The 23,322-nt window shown below is 38.2% G+C and overlaps 1 protein-coding gene across 1 annotated transcript in view; it reads right to left on the bottom strand.

The window, feature by feature from the left end:
* Positions 1-6,799: 6,799 nt before the first annotated feature.
* Positions 6,800-23,322, bottom strand: part of UBR1 (ubiquitin protein ligase E3 component n-recognin 1) — a gene marked incomplete in the record, with an annotated part of 4,571,807 nt that continues 4,555,284 nt past the window's right edge. The window contains 1 exon segment of the mRNA XM_044074213.1: positions 6,800-7,629. Within this exon segment, the coding sequence (XP_043930148.1) occupies positions 7,491-7,629 (139 nt within the window).

Below are 23,322 nucleotides of genomic sequence, written 5' to 3'. Positions count from 1 at the left end.
AAGGATTTTTTTATTTAAAACATTTTTATTCATACATCTTTATTCATTAAACGTTGTAATATTAAATGTGTTTTAATTGTGGCAACACAGAGAGATACAAGAAAAGTTTTTGGTTTTAAACTAAATTAACTGTTTAATTAATTCATTAACCTAATCAATGTAATTAAGTGAATGGTATAAAAGCACTAGTAGTTTGAAAAGCCCACATATGAGGAAGTGATTTTTAAAACGAAAAAGTGTGGTTGGGCGTTAATGTCCTGTGTTTCTGTGGAATAAAGTGAACTGAAGTGTGTTGAGCCGTCCGTGGGTTTTTTCACAATTTTCTAAACTTGCCCTGCTCAGGGCTTTATTGTTTTGCCTGAAAAGCTGCTTTGTTTTGTGGATTACAAGTTTTATTTGGAAGTTGCTGTGAATTTTGTTTTTTCTTTGTTTCAACTACATTAAAAACTATCACGCTGGACTACACCAGCTTTTTTCCCTGAGATTCTAGTCTCTTCTCTAGTTTATGCAAACATCACTGGGGGACACCCAAGCAGGGTATGCAGATAAAAGGACTTGGAGGTCAGGCGAGGCCAAACATACCCTACAATTCTTAAACTTTCTTAGGCAAAGCCTCAAACAACACAGAACTACAAGCTTTCTAGTAGACATCCCGAATGCTGGGATCAAAGAAGAAAAAGGAAAACATCTGTTTGGGTCCCTGTATCAGGAAGCAAACTGATCCAGCACAGACAGGTCAGAGTTTTCAGACACATGATCTCCTTGAAAAAAAGAGGATCCTTAGCAGATTTTCTAGGGGTGGAAGCACAGGCATTACTATAACTCAGGTAAGCACCCTGTAAACAACTGTCTGAGCCACGGATCTATCCCATAGCCACCATCCAAGGTGGGAAACCAGTTAGAAACTGCTACCCCACCACATGGAGAATCTTCTATCTTTTTTTAGCATATACTACACTAGTGAGAGAATCTCCTCATGGGGGAGGGTATCAATACTGGCAACAGATCTTGCACACCTGGCTTCCCCTGCACCTAAGGGGTTTGGTTCTCCCATACCTGAAATGGGCAATGGTACAGCCCTGGAAAACACGTCTGACCCTTGTGTCATGCACAGTTGTGCTACTACAAGCACCCCAGGGGGACCTAGAGATAACAGAAGGCAAGTAGTATAAAGCCTGCCTGTAGCCAACATTACTGCAGAGTCACATGCCATAAGCCAAATCATTTTTTTTGATTCATTCTTCCATTTTTTTAGGTGCATATGGGGAAAATGGTGGCAATGGTGGTGGTGGGATCTGAATCCATCAAGTCAGGGGATAAAAAACTAGCTAGCTCAATACCCAAAACTGGCTGCATGGCCAGCCCAGTAAGAAGATAGACAAATCCCACTATTCTCCCTCTAAATAGCAATCTAAAGACTATTTCTGTACTGATACTATTCTACACATTGCACTGAAAAAATAACAGTATTTTCAAGTAACACAGTTCAACACACAAAACAGATGAACAAAAGATCCCCAGCTTTGTTAAAAAGGCTAGTCAAAATGAATGGATACAACTTAAAACAGTATTAGATGAGAAATAAATTTTACACTGATGGAAAATTCATCAGAAATGTTCAACATACCAAATGGCGACAAAAATCACAGTTTATACAAAAAAATCATTTAAATTGCTATAATCCTACTCAATCACCTCAAGTAATCATCATAACACCAAAGAAAAAATTGTAATATCAGCAAGTTTTCCAGTCTAAACTTCCAAATTAATCTTTTAAACAACAGGCCTTAATGTGCTGGTCCAGTGATGGTGAACCTTTTGGGTTTGGCAGGTCAAAAGCTCCTGGCACAAAATAATTCAGTGCACTTCAAATGAGCAATGAATGCAAAAGCAGTGTCTTTGGTAACTCGGATGTTCGTGATCATTGCTGTGTTACCCAAAACGTTGTGGCATGTGTCACCTTTTACACACCTGTCATAGGTTCATCATCACTGCAGCGAGTCAAAGTAAATACACAAGCATATACAAATTTCTAATCAGAAAAACAACAAAAGCAGCAGAATACACTATTCAGGCACTGATAGAAAAGGCAGGGGGAGAAAATAAAACCCAAAAGGAATTTCTTTTCTACCCACCGCAGCTGATGACACCCAGTTTGAGAGAAGCAATTACCCAAGAGATCTTTCTCCCTGACTGTGGCACAAGAAAACTGAAAGGGTCCTCTGTGTGTGTGAAGAGCTGTCCTGGTGCTGTCTAGTGATTGGTCTTTCTCTCTCAGATTCAGGCAGTGGAAAGAGCTCTGAGCTTTCACAGACTGCAAGATGGAGGGCAGCAGGACACTACTACCCATATGCCAGTAAAGCAGTGTGTTTTTGTTGAACATCTGGCTACTGCCTTATGGCACTTATTTTAAATAACTAGCTAGGAGCGATTTCTTCTCAACGTTTTAGCTGCTTCCATACTGACTTAATTGCAACCACTATGTCCCCAGGTACAATTAAAGAAAAAACTTTAAAGAGATGATGTGTGTGAACAATGAATTATAAATCATACAGACAGAAGGAATCTAAGAGCCATGGTGGTGCAGCGGTTGACATTGTAGCCTCACAGCAAGAGGTTCTCCGGTTTGATTCTCGGCTGGAGCGCATTTCTGTGCGGAGTCTGCATGTCCTCCCTGCGGTCGAGTGATGTTTAAAGACATGCAGATAGGTGCATGCGTGAATGGGTGTGCCTTCTTTGAAGGTTGGGTGTCGGGCTGGCACCTCTGCATCGTAAAAATCCACTGCCAATCATTAGCAGACCGGAGTTCCGCTGTGGCGACCCCTGACTGGGAATAGCCAAAAGACATTAGTACAGACAGAAGGAATTTCTTCCTTTGAAAAAAGAACGGGTAAATAGAAACCACATTCAAGTATTGGAAGCCAAAAGAAGAATTACTTACACTTAACTCTTGCCTAAACTGTAAAATGTTATGGGGAAAGATGAATAAGCAAGAAAGTGGGTAAAGGGGAAGCCACATGAAAGCAAGTCAGGGTTACAGAAATGCACAAGGAATCTGAAGTGAGGAAAGTACATTTAATGCCCTTGGAGAAGATTGTAGACATGGACCCCATAAATATAAATGTAAAGCCAGGCAGCCACAATTAATTAAATATTCCTTTCACTGCCATCGAAACTGATCAGCTGTCACCAAGAACCATTCCTTGTTCACAGGGGCTACCAAACCCAACAAGCCTCCAACAGACTTTGTCTCAACTATGTTCAAGATCAGAGAGGAAACTGATGCATCTTGGGATAGTGTCATATATGTTGCCACGAGTATTTCTTTTGTTATGCCCTAAGTTAGTTCCCTTCCCCATCCACAACTGTACTATCTCAAGACAGTTGTGCAATGGGTGCTGCTGGTATATTGTCCTGCCTCAGCTGTGAGTCAGCCAATGCCCTGCCTCCCTTAAGACAATGCTTTTGTGCACATCCCTATGCTTTTCTCAAATACTTGCTCTTTTCAGAGGATAGGCATGCCTATCTTCCCCTGCCAGCACCTAAGACACCTGAATCACTAATCAAACCAGGGCAACCTGGGCTGTAGTTTGGGCTTTATCGTTCTTTGCCAAGACACTGGCTTGAGCTGCCACAATTACTGTAACACATCAACAGCAGACAGAAGAAAAGATTTTCCAAACCAGTGATGACACACTGCAGTTATTACTTCAACCACATGTATTCTTCTTCCTACAGTTAACCATGGCACTTTCCTGAAAGTTCAAGCCAAGCACTCACACTGAAAATAATGACTTCAGGGTAAAATGACAGGGGTGACATCCCAGTATGTCAAGTTTCCTACATTACATGTGGCTTTCTAAAAATTCTTCTTAAGTATCTGTAAGTTAAGACAACAAGACAGTCTTTTAAAAAGACTGTCTCATTGCAGTGATACTGGCTAACTAAAACAGTACAGATGATGAGGAAAGCATGCTATTGCACAGTGAGTAAAACTTTAGGCCATCCACTTCCACTACTACCTGCGGGAATGCACTAGACTAGTTCTTCAAAATATCTTGACAAAAAACTTTGTCCAACATGAACACCTTCTGTGTAAAGATTAGTGGGACCTCTTGAAAATATTAAAAGCACTAGAATTTGATAAGGAAGTTTTTTTGTCACAATAGATGAAAAGATTTATATACAGTCATACCACATGTAGAGGGCATTGAGTGGTTCAGTGAATTTTTGGTGGAGAAGGGGCTCCACCAGACCCAGGTTAACAAATATGAGATATTGTTGGAACTGGTTCTCACTAATAATTTTATTTTTTTTGAAAAAGAATTGTTCCTACAAGTGGAAGGTATTGCCATGGGGTCAGCGTTTGGGGGACTCTATGCGAATATCGTAATGCTATGGTGGGAGAAGAAATTTTTACAATGATTCCCTTTGTTTAAGCATTGCAAGCTATATACTCATTTTTTGGAATGTATTAACCAGATGACCACTTTTCTCAGGTTTACCCACAACATTAACATTAAGAAAATAGCCTATTTGGATGCATGGCTCACAAAGGATGTGGTTAACAAGGTCTTTGTGGCACAGATTTATAGAAAAGAAACCTATTCCAATAGTTTCTTACACTATGAAAGTGCACACCCCTTTAAGCAGAAAAAAGCAGTAGTAAATGGACAATTCGTAAGAGATGCTCACATGGTGAGCCCGCTTGACAGCTTCTTGGATGAATGTGATTGCTTGAAGGATATGCTTCTTAAAAGGGGCTACCCTTCAAGTTTGCTCAATGAAGTAATGACCGAAGTGGTAAATAAAAGGGAGAACATTTTTTTTTACCTCGCTGCTTAGCAGCCAACAGGGTTTATCATGAACAATTAACACAGACATCTGGTGAGCACATTCAAGATAGGGAAATCGTTGATGGTGGTCCAACAGTTACCTGTCATTTTGAGTCTTCCTTTATTACTGCCTTCAATAACAACAGTAGAGACATCTCTGACATTCCTTTTAAAAATTGGGTTATTCTTAGTAGTGATAAAGATGTAAAGGAATGTGTTGGTAGTAAACCCAATATTGTTTTTAAAAAAGGCAATAATTTAAAAACTATTTTAGAATTCAATGGAGGCATTCAATGGATGATGAAAAAATGTGGGGCTTGCATCTACTGTTTTGTATTGGAGGGTAATAAATTTACAGTGAACAAAATTACAGTGCAAATGAATAGGAGAGTCTATTGTTTCACTAAAAGGGTGGTGTACTGTGCAGTATGTTCTCTCTGTGAATGTTTTTACATAGAAAAGACTGAAATAAATTTTAAAAACAGAATACATGAACACCTGAGGGACATAAGATTAAATAAACCCACAAATGTCCTTGCTAAACACTGTATGGAAAAAACGTGACATTCATTTAAATTCTTCATCTTGGATGTCCTTGATCAGGATGAAAGGGGTGGCCCATGGGGACTTCTGTTAGAAAAGAAAGCATTAACATGGCAAATACGTTTAAATGCCAGCCAGTGGCCAGGTTTGAATGACTGTCTCTCCATTTCTTGCCTTTTAAAATTAAAGGCAATGGGGAGATAGCTTACTGTATTTGTTAAGCCCACATAGTATGTTTTTTATATTTAAATTTATTTTATATGTATTTCATACGGTTTTATATAGTGTAACACAGAATGATTCATCAAACTTTAAGTCTATTTATAAATGTTTAAGATTTTCAGGCATTTGTATTTATATATTTTTGAATTTGTTTACGAAATGCAGTTCCCTTTAAATGCAATAATGATCCTGTTGGGAATGTCATTTCTCACTTTTGATTTGATTGGTTAGGATGGTGGGCGTATTCTGATTTCTGCTTTTAAAATAACTGCTTTTAGTGTATGGTACTTTATCTGATGATGTCTCCAACAGTTGATGACAAAAGCGCTTTCTTTCTTTCTTTGGTTTTCTGTCAATAAAAAGTGACTACAACTTTTCCTTATGCCTTGGATTCGTTTGCAATTGACTTTGTGGTCCGCGTGTGCTGCCAGATTTCTTGTTTCATTGTAGTTCTTCGATAATGTTTATGCACAGCTGTAGAAAATACAGGAAAGTCGATTTATGACAAGAAAACTAAAAGCAGTGTTAATCAAGATTTCAAAACACAGCATAACATGAAACAGAATAACATTCATCCAAATGTTAAGTGAAGATGGAGGGTTTTATATTTTGTAACAACACATACATGTGCTAACCCACTTTACTGCAAAGATCTTTGGACGGCACTTAATAAAAAAATAAAAAAGCTATTGTCAAAGTGTATCCGAAGTGCTGCATAGGAGGCCTCATATGTCCTTGTGTTCTAAATTTAGGACTCTTCTCATAAAATCACACCCCCCCCTTATGGAATTCACACCATTTTCCAAATGCATCATGAAGTACAGTGAAACCTGTTAACATGGAGTAAGGTGAAACACCTGTGATGTATTAACATGAAGTAGGGTGAAACCTGTGCTGCATTAACCAATAAAAAAAAGTTTCTTCAATGACAACAAATCCAAAAAACACTACATTTTACCATATATGATCAATTCTTCACCAATGAAAAACTGTAATAAACCCCCCACATAAATCTATATTCTAAAGTGTTTAAAACTGTGTCAACTACACAATCATAAATTACATGTCTGTAATGCAACAAATGATATGGATTAAATATCTGACAATCATAAACAAAACAAGAAAAAATCATGTTATGAACAGGTTTCAGAGAAAAGGCAGCACTGTTTTTGTTGTTGATGTTTATAAAGAAAATGCTATAATTTATTTCATGTTTATTTCTGTTATACTCTTCCTGGGCTTCTGTTGAGGAAAAAGATGAACTCAAGTTGTGCTGACAATACTTGGGAAAACAGGAATTAAAAATCAATAGAATGGAAATTATCTGTAACAGTTTTTAAGTCTTTCTCTATTAAGAACATAGATGTTGGGCCTTAAAAAAGTATGAAAGGCAAATACAGTTGTGCTACAGATATTATGGCTTTCCAGTCTTAAAATGCACACAGACATGCTGGTACAATCACCAAAAAGGCCACTGTGAGATAATGTCACTGCACTCTTCTTCAGTAACTGGCATTCACAGTTTATATTCTTAGCTGTATATGGACGAATATAGTAGATACATGGAGATGTAAAACAGCCAACATGGAAGACTCCAGCCTTGTAGATCAGGTTCCTCTTGTGATTCATTCTTTTCACTCCTACCTACTGTAGTGCAAAGATAAGAAAAGACAAATAATGGGTGGTATTAACCTCAGCTAATTCTTAGACATTAAGTTGGCAGAAAAATGTGCTGAGGTCTAGAGCAAATCACACTGAAGACTATATTCATTCCAAAGCAGAATAAAGTGGCAAGTACAATGACATCAGAAATAAGCTGAGGTCTCAGCCTAGTGGCTACCCTATCACACGTTAATAGATGTTTGCAAACTGCAGATGAAGGCTTTGGTGTCACATATGCTGCCAGTCTAAAATGAAGAGACTGTTCACGTCTTGGTTCCTGGACACTTCCGCTGTAATACCATGTTGCTGCCATAGCAGGTTGAGTTGCTTATAATGTTCATGAGACAAGTGGAGGGGGTTGCCTCGTCTGCAAAAACAAAATTAATTTCAGAATTTGAAAAGACAATAAAGCTACTGCAATAAACAAGAACATCACCAGCAAATAACTTTACTGTTGGAAAAAAAAGATAATTACTTGTAAATCTTATTATGGTACGTCTGCAATAACTCCAGACCTTCAATAGTATCGGAAGGCAATTACTTTTTTAAACAGCTCTACAACCAAGATCATATTTTCCTGAACTTGATTTTTCTGAGGATTTTACATTGGGATGAGATAATCCAATTTACATATAATTTGATCCTATAGGTGGGAAAATCACACAAAAAGGCAGTCTCTTCCTCATTCTTTACCCTCTCACCAAAGCCCACAGAGATCTGAGATGGGAGCCTAGAGAAAAGGAAAACAAGCTGCAATCTTCTCAAAATAGCCTTAGCCTATAAGGGGAATGGTGAATCTGCTTACTGGAGCTCTCTATGTGATTAAATAGAAATTAATCACAATAGTAGATTAAGCATGTAGTAACAACAGCTGTCTAGTTTCAGGACTGCAAATCCACAATTTAAGAATAGTTAGCAAATATGTTGATTTTGAAGTGTGGTGTTTAGAAGTGCTTGTGTTTCATGCATGTTTTTCAGAAGAAACCGTAATGCTTAGATTCACACTTTTCGTTAACAAACTCATAATCTTTTGGACATTTGAGGAACTTGATGCTCTACATCCCACAATGGATCCATATCCTTTCTGACAGTATGAATTGATAGCCTGAGTTTAACTGGAAGGGGAAGTCTCTGAGATATGAAGTTATTACAATTCACAGTATGGTTGATAGCAATTTTGATTGAGAAAGTGTGCCTTCTTGTGTTCAGGGGTCACCAGGAGGTGAAGTGCTTAAAATAGTTGTCCTTTTTGTTCTATATATCAGGCAAAGATTTCTACTAAGCAGGTGATAAACTATAGGAAAGACATATAGTTGCTACAGTCTTTTGCTATAAGACAAACGTCAAAGCCCTTCAATTCTCTTTGCAAGGAATACTTGTGCTGGCTCCAAATGCATCACATGGTGTTTAAGTTTCTAAACAGAGTATAGTTTTCTATAATTGGTTTTATATGAGCTACATAAAGCAGGACAATTATTTCTCTGGTATGCCCAAAACCTTATGGAGGTTCAAGTAGACAATGTTGATGCCTTGCAGATGGCAGCAACTATATGACTAACAAATGAAAGGTCATCATCTGCAAGGACTTCAAAGTCTTGCATTGTTCAGTGTTGCCCATCAAAAGTGTATAATGCTGGTGGTGGTAGACAGGGGTTCTTCAAAATGTCAGAATGCTGTATTTTTGATACCAAAGACAATGCAATTTCTATTACACCATCTGTATGCAATAATAGTACTATCTGAAAGAAAGTGGTGTCAGCAGACCAAAAAGTTAAATTGTATGATTAATTTGATTGTCTTTTCTTGCCTTCATTTGAAACACTGCATATAGGCTTTTTAGCTATATGTTGTTGTTTGTCTTTCGGCTTTTTCCCGGTTAGGGGTTGCCACAGCAGAACTCCGGTCCGCTAATGATTGGCAGTAGACTTTCACAAACGCCGAGGGGCCAGCTCGACGTTCAACCTTCAACGAAGGCATGCCCATTTACGCATGTCTTTCGAACGCCCACCCAACCGAGGGGAGGACATGCAGACTCCACACACAAGGCACTCCCCGCACTCCAGCCGAGAATCGAACGGGAGAACCTCTTGCTGTGAGGCAACAAAGTTACCGCTGCACCACCGCAGATGTTGGATGAGGCTTTTTAGCTATATGTTTTTATTTAAAATATATCGGGGAAAAATGAAAATGAAATTAGATGAAAATGCACTCGCTAAATTTATCACAACAGCATAAACATTGTACAGATATAACCCTTTAAAACAAGCTGTTAAAAGCAGCAGCTAATCAGTTATGGGATTGGAGTTTATAAGGTCTAGGAAGGGCAAGATTTCTCACCATCTGTAGAACAATGTAGTGCAAAGGGTTAACTAAACTGATATGGTGTGTTTTGTTATTAGTTGATTATCTTTAAGGAAACAAACTAATGTTTGTACTGTGCCAAAATGCTACATGATAGCATAAGATTCAGGAGGTTTCCTAGACTTAAATGCACAGCTCACAAAAGGAGAGGGAGTTGTCAGGATACAAAAAAAAACTCACAGAAGGTCAAGATCTCTCACACAAACGTGCCAAAGGGCACACTTCCCCTGAAGTGCAGACCCAAACCACAGTGATTAATGTGAGTGCTCAAAGCAGACTGAAATGCAACAGCACAAATGCTAAGGACACACTCCTGCAAGTACTGACCCAATAAAGAATGCCCTTATTTCTACTGCAAACACAGGAAAGACAAGAAACAAGGGGTAGTCCCAGAAGACGTTCTACTTTTGACCAACATCCAGAGAATTTTCCCAACACACACAGCCTGATGTCTATAACATACATGGGATAAAAACAGCTCTCTCTGAAACAGATTTGAATGCTACCAACCCAGTCAGCTTAAAAGGTAACCAGATGTGGAAACCAATCCTTATAACTCATATCTTAATGACAGGAATGTTAATGGAGAAATGCATGGCAACACTGTATAACCAGGTCAGGCTGATCCACGGTACTGGCTTTAACCTGGCACCAGGTGCATTGTGATGGCAGACATACACTCTACCTGCAGTAAGAGTAAGGCCCTGATAAAAGGTGTACTTAATGAAAAACAGGCTAAACTCCAATGTCACCATCTGTGAAAAGCAGGAAATTTCTCGGGCTGAATGAGAGTCAACTCAAAGTCATCTACACATGAATACAGTAACCAGCTTCCTGTACCTACTTCTTCGTCCACCAAGGGATCCAGGAGTACCACTAATGTTACTGAAGAAGCCATACCCAGACAACCTTCCTGCCTATGCAAAAAGGGTTCTCTGCTGAAACTTGAACAGTCATGGTAGAAACAAAAAAACAACACTTTCAGGCTACCACTATGTAATCAGAATAAGCTTCAGTCTCTCAGCTCTAAACCTGACAAGCAGATGATGTACAAATCAGAAGTTGTGGGGATTGAAGTGAAGCATACCAAAGCATTCTCTTCCAGTCTGAGAACTTGTCAACAGTCTTTTTCGCCATTCTAAAGGATAAAGTATCTGGGGAGTATGGCATCTTCCCTGACAGTAAGCATAAATATATATATATATATATATATATATATATATATATATATATATATATTTCAATCTCCCTCCGACAACCTCATCCCTAGAAAAGGAAATGCAGCTTAAGCTATTTACTATGGCATTTAATTCCCCTGAAAATGTCCCATTTGGCAGAAGAGTACATTTGTACTGTCTCTTTGAAAAGGGGTGGGATTTGAGCCCTCTTCCAGTTGTTCCTATATACTACCTCCACAAGATTGTTTGGATTCATCAAAGGGTGCTCCAGTTTGACATTGTTCCCAAAAGGCTGCATAGCCAGCAAAACTTTTATTGACACTGGAAGACTGATATATAAATAATTTTCAAAGCCATTCAATGTGCCATGGAAAGGAAAAATTACTTAGCACATACAGTAATTCCAGGCCCTTAAGGAAGTTGGACATTTCAGACAAACTTGAAAAATTATCCACCTGCTTCCAAATAAAGCTATTTATCCAGTTTTGATAGTTATGCACACCATACAGGTCCTTTAGCTTAAAGAACTGGCAATACAGGAAAAAAGATATTAACAGAAGGGTTAGACCATCAGTACCAACGTTCTTCCCCACATAGAAACTGGGAGAAGAGAAAGAAGGGTACATTCCATCTGTTGAACATAACATAGGATGCAAACTCACAAAGAATAAGTATGGCTCAAAGTGGGCAAGCTGAAGTACTAAACATACAGAAAAAGAAAAAGTCGGACCCCCCCCCCCCAACCTCACATCTAAGATCTAAGCAAATATGTTTATTACTGAAAAAAAAAAACAAAGATCAGGTTTTCATTCAACAACACTTCATTAGTATGAATATTCTTATTATAATAAACCTACACAAACATTTCACAATGCAAAACAAATCAAATACGTGAAGCATGTAAAAGTCAAAGGCTAATAAAACAGTAGCTTTTTCAAGACTTTACTGAGAATCATCTCATTTAAGCATGCAATGATGTAATGCAATAAATGTGCTTACAAAATACTTTCTAAACTACATAAAATTTATTTTATTTTACATTTGTTAACCGGGAAAGTCAGACTTGGAACAAGCCAATTTTCAGCAGAGGCCCGGGGAAAAAATGCTCTAGACGCTTGTCTTTGTAAAGATGCAGACATTCCCCCATGCAAGAAATGTTTACTACCATAAATTCTTGAAATACAAACTTATGATTATAATTCATACTTGAAGCTCATTTATATAACATTTTGCTTTCTATACAATTTCACACACTCCTACAAATGTTTAACAGTTCTAACAAATGATTTTAATGTCCGTTTCTGCTGAAAATCCATAAGGTGTCTCATTGTTTGGGGGGTTCAACTGGTGAGTTGTTGAGCTGATGATATATCACCTTTAAGGATCTAGTTTAAAAACAAGTGCTATGCACATTTATTATTCTTTGGTATCTAGACTATGGGAGTAGATCTTGTAGGCTGAGTACCAATTTGTCTATTTTGTGAAAGGTGTCAGAAGATGGGAGTGACAATAAGAAGCTATTAATGTCTTGCTTTCCAAACCCCACTCGATCCCTGCACTAAAAAATGAAAAAAAAAAAGATGTGCTGGTCCACTGACAGAAAACAATAGATGATAGCAATGATATGATACTTTTCAATAGACTAACAAGAGGTTTGGGTGTCCAACCTTTTCCGTTGCAAGGGCCGTATTGAGTTAACAGAAATGGTCTGGGGGCCGCATGTAAAATATATCATTGCAAACGGCAATTGAGGACCAAAAAAAAAAAAAAAAAAAAAGGTCTACTATTGCAAACGGGACCAAAAAAAAAAAAAAAAAAAAAAAAAAAAAAGGTCTACTCTAGTCTATTAGCCACTCATATACAAGGACCATTAACTATCACAAGTAAATGTTTCTATAGACAGCTAAATTTCACTTGGATACTGGTTTCAAAATCAAGTAGATATTACATTGTAAAAGTATATTAAGTGATGCAATGGAGGAGCAGTCACCTCAGCTCCGTGGAACTTTCAGTTCAAGTTTGGTATATGAGGCACTGTTTGTATGCAAATAACTTCCTTATTTGCCTGGTATGCTGCTGACATAATCAAGTAGTGCTCTTCAGTAGTGTTTTTACTGTGTCCTAGTGCAATGTCACTATTTTGAAATGATACTGTGAACTTGTTTCTCATTAAAATTGACTATCTTTTGTGAAATGCTCGCCAACAGCAGGAATGGTAATATTCTCATCACCTTTGCTATTAAGCATGAATCCTTACTAATCTGCAATAATGAATCCTGGATCATTGTACATGCACACATTCATGAATTTCTGATGTATTTATAGTCAGTGCTGAATACATTAATATTCCATTGATGGGAACTTAACATAAAATGTGTATCTGCTCATGTTCATACTAAAACATACGAGCATATTTTATTGCTTGGAAAACAGATACTGGCATAATGACATGCATCAATCTTGCATTTGCGATGTTTAAATAAAGAGTGCGTCCTGTATGTTACTCTTACCAGTAGGACTGGATCATATATGATTATTCGGAGGAACTATGCTTTTGTCATTCAAAACTTATAATAACTGTATGGAGCGTTATTTGGTAGAAGACTGAAATGTTTCCTCCTCACCTGGACACCAAATCAGACATGGTTATTTTAATTGTTTATTTATGTAACAGCACTAGAATGAGGAATGCGGCATTCTAGTCTTGACAAGATGGAGGAGTGAGTGCCAAGCATCCTTTACTATTGATAGTGTGAATAATTCAAACAAAGAAATTTACATTAGTTACTCTTGTTGGTAACATATGATAACCCTCAGGTCTGCAAAATTAAAGTGTGATAAATTTCCTAATGTACCATTCATAGTCTAGTCTAGTATAAACAGCAACAAACCCATGGAAATTAACTTTGTTCTGTAACGTAAAATACATACACACACACACACACACACACACACACACACACACACTTCAGTTTACATATCATTAATATATGCATACACACACCTACATATATACAGACATATCGCTAATAGAGATACACATGTACATACATATGTAACTCACTCCTGGGCTATGAAAAGGTAGACAAATCCGCTCTTCATAACTGTCATGTCCAATTTTTGGCTCATATTTTTGTGGTCTGCTCCTTATAAAATTTGTGGTTTTCTGTCAAATCACTGGGATGATCTGAGGAATTAAGTCGCTAAATAATGACATACATTTGAGTTTCAGACGTCAACTCCTTCAAAAAATGTATGTTATAACGAATCCTGTTATTCTAGCAACTTTCTAAGTTTAAAAGAGCAATATTTAAAATTAGAACCTATTTTTGGACGTTTGTCCTCCTATTTTGTAAGGCTTTGTCCACATTTCTGGCACTAAGATATATGTCTCCCAACACATCTTCAAGTTCGGTCAGAGTATTACTGTCAACAAAATTTGAAACCCAACTTAAGTCAGATAATTGAAATTTAACTTCAGACAGCAATCACTCCAGCAAAGCATAAAGCAACACTGACTCACATTGGTGGAAAGAATAAATCTGATCCTAAAGTTAAAAACACTGCCACCATGTAAAATACTCAGTCATCACTTCATCAAAATTCCACTCATACATACATTGCAAGTTGCAAACAGCTCTCGACCTCTTCACTCAATAATCGTTAGAAAACACGGAATAATTTTTGGAAATGGATACAACTTTAAGAAAACATTATAAATGAGAAAACAGATCAGTAGGAAAGCAGTGCTGAAAAATTAGTTTAAATTTGTATTTTAAATTGTATCACAAACAAATAAGCTTAACTTGAGATAGAGCAAATAAACCAGGAAAAGTGGATGCAAGCCCCCAAGCAAATTTCTGGGTACAATACAATCACCATCAAAGCCAAACTTTGCTGCCTTGAAGCAAAGCACCAAGATGCATAGAAGGATATAAGGTTTAATGCCAGTTTCTGTATAACAATTTCTTACAATTATATCTGTATTAGCAGTATTAAAAAAATGCAGATCTAGCTATACTGCATACTTTACAGTAGAATCATATAGCTTAACTTACCTTTTACTGCTGGAGATGTAGTCCGTGGGTAAAAATAAATAAATCCTACTCACTCTGAGTCTTCTCTTCGCCGCAATCTCACTCCTTCCTTCAGCTGAAACTTTACCGCAAATGTAAAAAAAACGACCGAACGGTGTTTTGGCGCATGCGCAGACCAGCTGAAAGACGCTGGCATGAAAAAAAAAACGTGAAAAAAGTAATTTGGCGCATGCGCAGAACAGCTTAAGGACGCGAACGTGAAAACACACGGAAAAAAAGTGAAATTTCAATTTAAGGGTCGCGGGCCGCATGGAAGAGCTCTGAGGGCCGCATGCGGCCCGCGGGCTGCGGGTTGGACACTGCTGTTTTACAGTATTGAGTGGTTTAGTACAAAAACTATGTTGGTCCAGTAAAAGGTACCCCATTACTAAAGTGTTTCTGTGTTTTTGTTCCTGGACTGCAATGTTTGGATGCATTAATATCATCTGTATGTACATCCCCCCAGGTAACAATATATCTACATTTGAAGATATCCTGCACTGGTTATCATGTCACTACCCCCAAGAAACCCTACTACTTGGAGACTTTAACATAGACTGGGGCACCTGTTCCTTAGAATCCCCCAACCACTCATATTAACCTGCATACATTTACACAAATCATACCCACCCCTACCAGGATAGGTAAACCCAACCAAAAAGAAAGTATACTTGACTGGGTACTCAAACAGTCACCCCCAACTGTACACCTCTGGTACCCTCCTTAATAGCCTAAGCGATCACCTTCTCACATATGTAATTAAGCACAAAACCATTAATTCCCAACAACCCTTACTCAGAAAGGTTAGAAACAATAAAAACTTTGACCCTGCCAAATTCCAACAAGAACTAAACTCATGTAATTGGTCTATTCTAAAACACCTCCTCTTAGAGGAAGCAGTAGCATACTTTAACAACAAATTCCTTGAGATCCTTGATTTGCATGCACCTGCTCGTTCAAAGAGAACCAAGGCAAAAACTGCACCATGGCTTTCTATAGAGTCTAAACTCAAAATTACCCTTAGAAACAAAGCATGGCCTTTATGGCGTTCTTCTAAAGACCCTCAAGATCACATTAAATACAGGCAATCCAGAAACGAAACCAAAAAATCAATTTTACAAGACAAAAAACAATACTACTGTAATTTACAGACAGTAAATCAAAATAACCCTCAGAAGTTTTGGGCAGGTTTAAATAATCTACTACATCCTGGACAAACTTCAACCCCAATCCCTGCTGCTGCTACTGATAAAACCCCTGAAGATGTTTCTGATAGTTTTAACCAATTCATTACTGAGAATTCAAGTCCTAGCTAGCCAACTACCTCCTAGCTCCCCTGGTCCTGAAAGTAGCACCCCTAGAAACCTACTTGCGTTCAGCTTCCAACCAGTCGCCACTTCACTTATCCGTACCTTGATCAAAAAATTAAAACCCACTACACTTTCTGCTGATCAACTCCCTGCAGAGTACCTACAAAAATCAGCTGATGCTATTGCTTACCCCGTCTCAATACTAATCAATCGAACCATAGTAGAAGCTAAAATTCCCACCATCTGGAAAATATCCTATGTAATCCCACTTCACAAAGGAGGCAGCTCTACTGAATTCTCCAATTATAGGCCAATAGCTATACTCTCTCCACTTGCAAAGATTATGGAAAAATGTATTCATAGACAACTCATGCACCACCTAATCCAAAATCGCCTTATGGCAGACACTCAGCATGGCTTCCGTCCTCATCACAGCATTACTTCAGCCCTCCTAGCCTTTACTAAAACCATAAACCATAATCGCAACAATAATTATATATCCTCAGCCCTCTTTTTGGATCTTTCCAAGGCATTCGATATGGTTGATCACCAACTTTTAATCCACACCCTGCAAACATTCTGTCTAGATACTGGAGCCCTCCAATGGTTTCAATCTTACCTGAATGGTCGACAGCAGGCTGTCCTCTGGCAGAACAAACTCTCTAACCTTCTACCTAACACCCTTGGAGTACCACAAGGCTCTATACTAGGGCCCTTGCTGTTCTCCATCTTCATTAACGACCTTTATACTGTCATCCCAAAAGTCAGCTGTATCCAATATGCTGATGACTCTACTCTGATTTGCTCAGCCACATCTCCAGTAGAGTTATGGTCAGCTACCCAGACCACCTTTAATACAATAGAAAACTGGCTTTCTGAACATCGTCTGATCCTAAATCCCAAAAAAACTAAAATGCTGTTATCTTCACTGTTAGAAAAATATGTATTTGAACATATATAAAGTGCTAGTTTAAAAGCAAATAGTATGTAATGCATTTTATTCTATTTACAATATGGCAGTAAGAATGATTTTACATGTAATTGCTTGAAGTTTTGGAGCTGCAGTGTATTTGAACTCTGACCCTGGCAGTAGCCAGCTCAGCAAGCTTATGTTTTTCACTAATGATTATCTGCTGGGTCAGGAAAATGAATGTATAAAGCATTGAAAATCTTTCTTCCTTCCTCTGAGATAGTTGGCCTTGTGAATATTATCAGAGATAAAACACAGCTGCTGAAAGTAATGTTGCAAGAAGAACAAAGAAGTGTATTACAAGACTGAACTGACTATTGTATTCGAGCAGGACTGAAACCTTGAAAGAATAACATTTACAGAAAGACATTATAACTGACCAAGTGCTTTGCAAGGCTGTATTATTCTCATGGGAAAACTTTTAAAAAGTATAACATCAGCTTTTTCTTATGAATAGAATATTGTAGACTATAGCGATGTAGGTGCCCTGTGACTGACCACGTCAGTGAAGTGGGCACAGCTTGAATGTATGATTATAAAACACAGTACAGTTCCTGTATCATGCCAGACAAAATTCTATACTTGTATTGTATGGTCTTTTGCCTCCTGGTGTACACTAGTAAACTTTTGAATCTGAATCTCCTGTGTGTTGACTGTCATTTTAAAAAGCCTAATGATTTTACAGTCTGATTTTTAATAATTTGACAGTTTGGTCCTTTCGAGACGGAATTCCCTTGGTAAGCTACAGGTCAGAGTGTATGGGTGGTAATAAATCTGCGCAGGAGAAGGTGCCAAAATGGTTCTTCTTGAGTGAAAAGACCTCCGACTGAATTGTTGTGTGTAAAGAGGCTTTCTGATCTGTGGCCGAAGAGCGGAATTTGAACACTTTCATCACCAGGAGGCTCAGGTAAGAAGGTTTTTGCCTTTTTTCTGTTTTAGATCAGGGACTAGGTTACAGTAAATATTATTGTCATAGATTTGTTGTACAGATCAGGGACATAATTGTCATAGATTTGTTGTACAGATCAGGGACATACTTGTCATAGATTTGTTGTACAGATCAGGGACATAAGAAATTACTGTATATTTTGTCATAGATCAGGGAAACAGAATAAGGTAGGCAGTTATTCTAGATAAACTGTGTAAGGAACCAAGATACCATGTGGTAAGAAAAGGGTTACGTAACATTTTCTTTGACATGGGTAATCAGTGCACTAAAACCTTGCAAGATCCGCCCCTAACCAAAGAGGCAAAATACATGCAATTACAGCATGCTGATATGTTAGGTATTATACAAAATGTGTTAACAAATATGAATTTGATGGTAAACTAGATAAACTTACACTAGTTAAACTCCTTAAACAGCTTAAATCTGATGCAGGAGGTCAGGCAAAAAAGCAGCACCAACTAGGCATACCTCAAGCACACAGGTGGATTGAGGAAGCAAATCGTAGAAAAACAGAAGCTTAGAAATTCAAAAACATTTTTAGACAACAGAGTGAAAGGTCTGACAGACAGAATCTCTGAGAAATGGAAACTTAGAGCAGACTGGACTTGCATTAATCAATGCATACAACAGGAAAATGAGACAATAGATGGATATTATGCTAGATTATTACAATGCTTTGAACAACAATTAAAAAATGCATTTTTGAAAGGTTGCATTGCACCTATTAGTAGCTTCATTACGAAGCATATGATAGATCATCGAACAGGGAGGCTACAAGCCTTACTCGAATACGCTAGACATGCTGAAAGACATTTTAATAGTAAAAAGAAAAAGAAGGCGCAAGTCTTCACTACTGAAGACGGAGCTGAAGTATTTGTATTACAGTCAGGTAAAAAGGGCATCTAGCTAGGGACTGTAAACAAAATAAGAAAGCAATGACAGAAGATAAAGAAGATGAGGACTGACTATATGATAGTGAGGATACATCATATGAAAGTCAGGAATCACCAGTAACAGCTAGAATAGAAAAGACAAATACCAATGTAGTAGAAGTAGAGGAAGTACAAATTGACTTAGATGAAAATGGAAATGAAATTTTAGATTTAGCATTGTTGAGCCTGGAGCTCTACCTAGCAGATACAAAACCAGAAGTGACACTTCTGGTGGAGGGAAGGGAAGTCAAATTCCTGTGTGACTCAGGAGCGTCACGGACTTTGATACACCCCTCCAAGTTACCAGAACATTCTGAATCACCTGATTATGTATTAGTAAAAGCAGCAAACAGAGAGCTATACAGGGAACCACTCTCCCATGATATAGCAATAACTGACCCTGTTTCAGGTATGACCCAGAGAAGTAAAATAGTGGTTTCTGCAAAGTGTCCAGTAAACCTATTGGGCAGCGACCTTATGCAGATATTTGGCATAGCAGTAGTTCCAACTGTACAAGGTATGGAGGCACAGAGACAAATGGATACTTTTGTAGTGCGATCAGAGGGTGAAACCTTTTATTGGTACAGCCAGGACCTAGTCACGACTGGTCCAGGGGCAGTGACCAAGGAGCTGATGAACGTAGCCATCAGTAAAACCCCCTCCCTTGACACTGATCAACAGCATTTGTTACACTGTACTCTATATTACTGTACCACACCAGGACCTGATAGAGAGTATGAGCAAAAACTGTTTAGAAATCGTGCAACTAGATTGGTTTTATGACTTTGTACTGGGATACTGAGGGAACAGTGTAGTTAGCTGTTCATTACCTCAATAATTTCTTGCATTGTATAGATCAAATCGGTTGCCACATGTTAGCTTTACAAGGAATAAAAGTGTTAAATGGGCAGACTTAGGAGAAAAAGTAACAAGATGGGAGAAACAGACTGATTTAGAGCTGTCAGAACAAGGGATACAAAAACAAAAACTGAATTGGTTGACACAGACACATACAGCTGTACACTTGCAATCTAGCGAGGACAGCTGATTAGCATTTTTATTAGAAGAAGAAGAAAAGGCCTTGTGTGAAATTCCAACAACTCTGTGGTCAACAGGCAAGTCAGATGTAGGGCTTATTCGAACAGCAGGACCAGTTACAATTACCCCAAAGTCATCTTTTAGACCACAGAAAAGACAATACCTTTTGAGAAAGGATGCAGAAGTAGGAATTAAGCCTATAATAGCAGCATTACTCAAAGAAGGAGTACTGGTAGAATCTCCTGATTCACCATGTGATACACCCCTATTTCCTGTTAAAAAAGCAAACGGGGAATGGTGGATGGTACAAGATTTACAAGCTGTAAATAATGCAGTAATACCTAGGAGCACCAACGGTGCCAGACCCACATACTTTGTTGAATGATTTGGAACTGCAACAGAAGTATTTCTCTGTGGTAGATATTAGCAATGCTTTCTTTTCAATACCTATACATCCTGATAGTCAATATTGGTTTGCATTTACATTTCAGGGTAAAAGGTATACATATACTCGACTACCACAGGGATATTGTGAGACCCAACAATATTTGCACAAGAAATGGCTAGCAACCTGGCAGGATTTACCCCACCGGGAGGTAGTCAAATTCTACTTTATGTAGATGACATCTTGCTAGCAGCCCCCACCCAGCAGCAGTGCAGGGCGGATACTGTAGCATTATTAAAATTTTTAGCAATACAAGGACACAAAGTAAACAAAAGTAAGTTACAACTTTGGAGAAAACAAGTTAGATACTTGGGATATGTGATATCCAATAAAGGTAGAATACTAAATGAAGAAAGAAAAACAGCAATTTTGCAAGCACCCAAACCAACAACTAAGAAAGAAATAATGTCTTTCTTAGGTACAACTAATTTTTGTTGGAGCTGGGTACCAAATTATGCTTTGGAATCTGCTCCACTGACTGATTTGATATATAAGACACCAATGGCAGTACAAGATATTTTACAATGGACAACAGAAGCAGAAATGGCTTTCTGCAGGTTGAAGCAGTTGATAGCTTCTTCATTAGTTTTAGGACTTCCAAATTATCACAAACGGTTCTTTCAGACCGTAGATTGTAAGCAAGGGTACATGACATCAGTATTGACGCAACAACATGGGGATAAGCAATGCCCCATAGCTTACTATTCATCACAGTTAGACCCAGTGGTGCGATCTTTGCCTCACTGTGTACAAGCAGTAGTTACAGCAGCAATGGCAGTGCAGGCTTCGGCCTTAGTGGTGTTATTCCACCCTCTCACATTGAGAGTGCCTCATGCAGTTGCAATAATTTTACTGAAAAAGAAAATGGCATACCTTTCTCCTGCTAGACATCTTTCATGTATAACTATACTGCTGAGCCAACCTCATATGACAAATAAACGATGTACGACATTACTTCCAACTCCTGCGGTGGGCACACCACACAGCTGCCTGCAGGAAATTGAACAGTTAGCTTTACCTAGACAAGATCTTACAGATATGCCCTTGGATAATGCTGAGGTGACATATTACGTGGACGGCTCATGCAGAAGGGGTCCTACAGGGAAGAATCTGGTGGGGTATGCAGTAGTTACAGACACTGAAATTTTAGAAGCTCAATCCTTACCACACAACTTATCTGCACAAGCAGCAGAGTTGATAGCTTTGACGAGAGCATGTACTTTAGCAAAAAAACAAGTGTGTAAACATATATACTGACAGTCAGTATGCTTTTTCTACAGTACATGTATTTGCACAACAATGGAAAAATAGAGGAATGATTACATCCAGTGGAAAAGCTATTAATCATGCGCAATTTATTTTGGAGCTATTAGAATCTATTCAGTTACCTACCAAAGTAGCTATTTGTAAATGTGTAGCTCATACAAAACAACAGGATAAGATTTCAAAAGGTAATGCACGAGCTGATGCAGCTACAAAGCAAGCAGCCTCAGACTCAGAAACTTTATTTTTGAATGAGGAATTACAACCCTCTGAGATTTTAGATTTAGACATGTTAAAAACAATGCAGACGCTTACTACAAAAGCAGAAAAACAAAAATGGGTAAAACGAGGTGCAATTTTTGAGAATGGACTGTACATTTCCAAGGAAAGAAAACCGATATTGCCGTCTAATTTATTTAGATATGCAGCTTTGTTGAGCCATGGGCAGTGCCATGTCTCAACAGGGGGGATGGTACAGTTAGTAAATCGAATATTCCAAACATATGGATACATAAATTATACAAAAAATTTTGTGCAGCTTGTCATACTTGTAACAAGCACCATGCACAAGGAGCATTTAAAACCAAGCAAGGAAGTTTTCCTATACCACCATAACCATTCCACACTATTTGTATGGATTTCTTAGAATTAAATAAATGTAAAGGGTTTGACTCCCTCTAAAATGTTTTTTGGGAGAGCATATTATGTGCCTCAGTGGAAAGCTCTCATGCCTGCAGAGCAGGAGGCTGACAGTTCATTAGCTAATTATATAAAGAAACTGTTAATGAATAAATCTGTTTTGCAGTTTAACTCTTTTTCAGATAAAAGGCAGACCAAACCGGTAGAAGCAGTTTTGGAACCATGTACCTGGATCTGGTTGAAGGTGACGAAAAGGATGAGTCCAAAGTGGGAAGGTCCATACCAGGTCTTGTTGGCAACGCCTACTGCAGTCAGAGTAGCTGAGAGGACGTCCTGGGTTCATTTGACGCATTGTAAACCGGTAAAGAACTTTCAACTTGATAAAAACTTTGTGACTGATACACAAGGGCAAAATGACCAAAAGTAAAGCAAACAGAAAAGCAGAGCAATCCCAGAACTATTGCATAATTATTTTGTTAGCTGTGCATTTGTTGACTATAAGTGTGACAATTTTTCTCTTATTGTGGTTTTTTCCTGCACTCAACCACACGAGTGAAAGTGAGAAGACGTGATGAACTGTCTATAGACTGGCATCCAAATTTTAACACATACCTGGCCATGAAACGTGTGTATGCAGAGACTATGAACATTTCAAATTGCTGGGTTTGTACAGCTATACCAACAGCATATGGAGGACTGTTAATGTCCGCTGTCCCTCTGGGGATAAATGAGACTTGGGAAAATTTGCTTTTTGATACAGGAACTGTGAGATCACAGGACAAAATAGCTTTATTTTCACCTGTCACACAAAAAGGAGTTGTATGTTTCTACAAAAATGATACCCTCCAGGTGGGCTGAAGTAATTGTAATATAACAATGTCTTATAAATGTTACATTAA

This window comes from Protopterus annectens, chromosome 6.part0 (genome assembly GCF_019279795.1).
Source record: "Protopterus annectens isolate FY-2018-M chromosome 6.part0, PAN1.0, whole genome shotgun sequence".
In the NCBI taxonomy this organism is placed as follows: domain Eukaryota; kingdom Metazoa; phylum Chordata; order Ceratodontiformes; family Protopteridae; genus Protopterus; species Protopterus annectens.
This window is presented reverse-complemented; position numbering and strand designations above follow the sequence as displayed.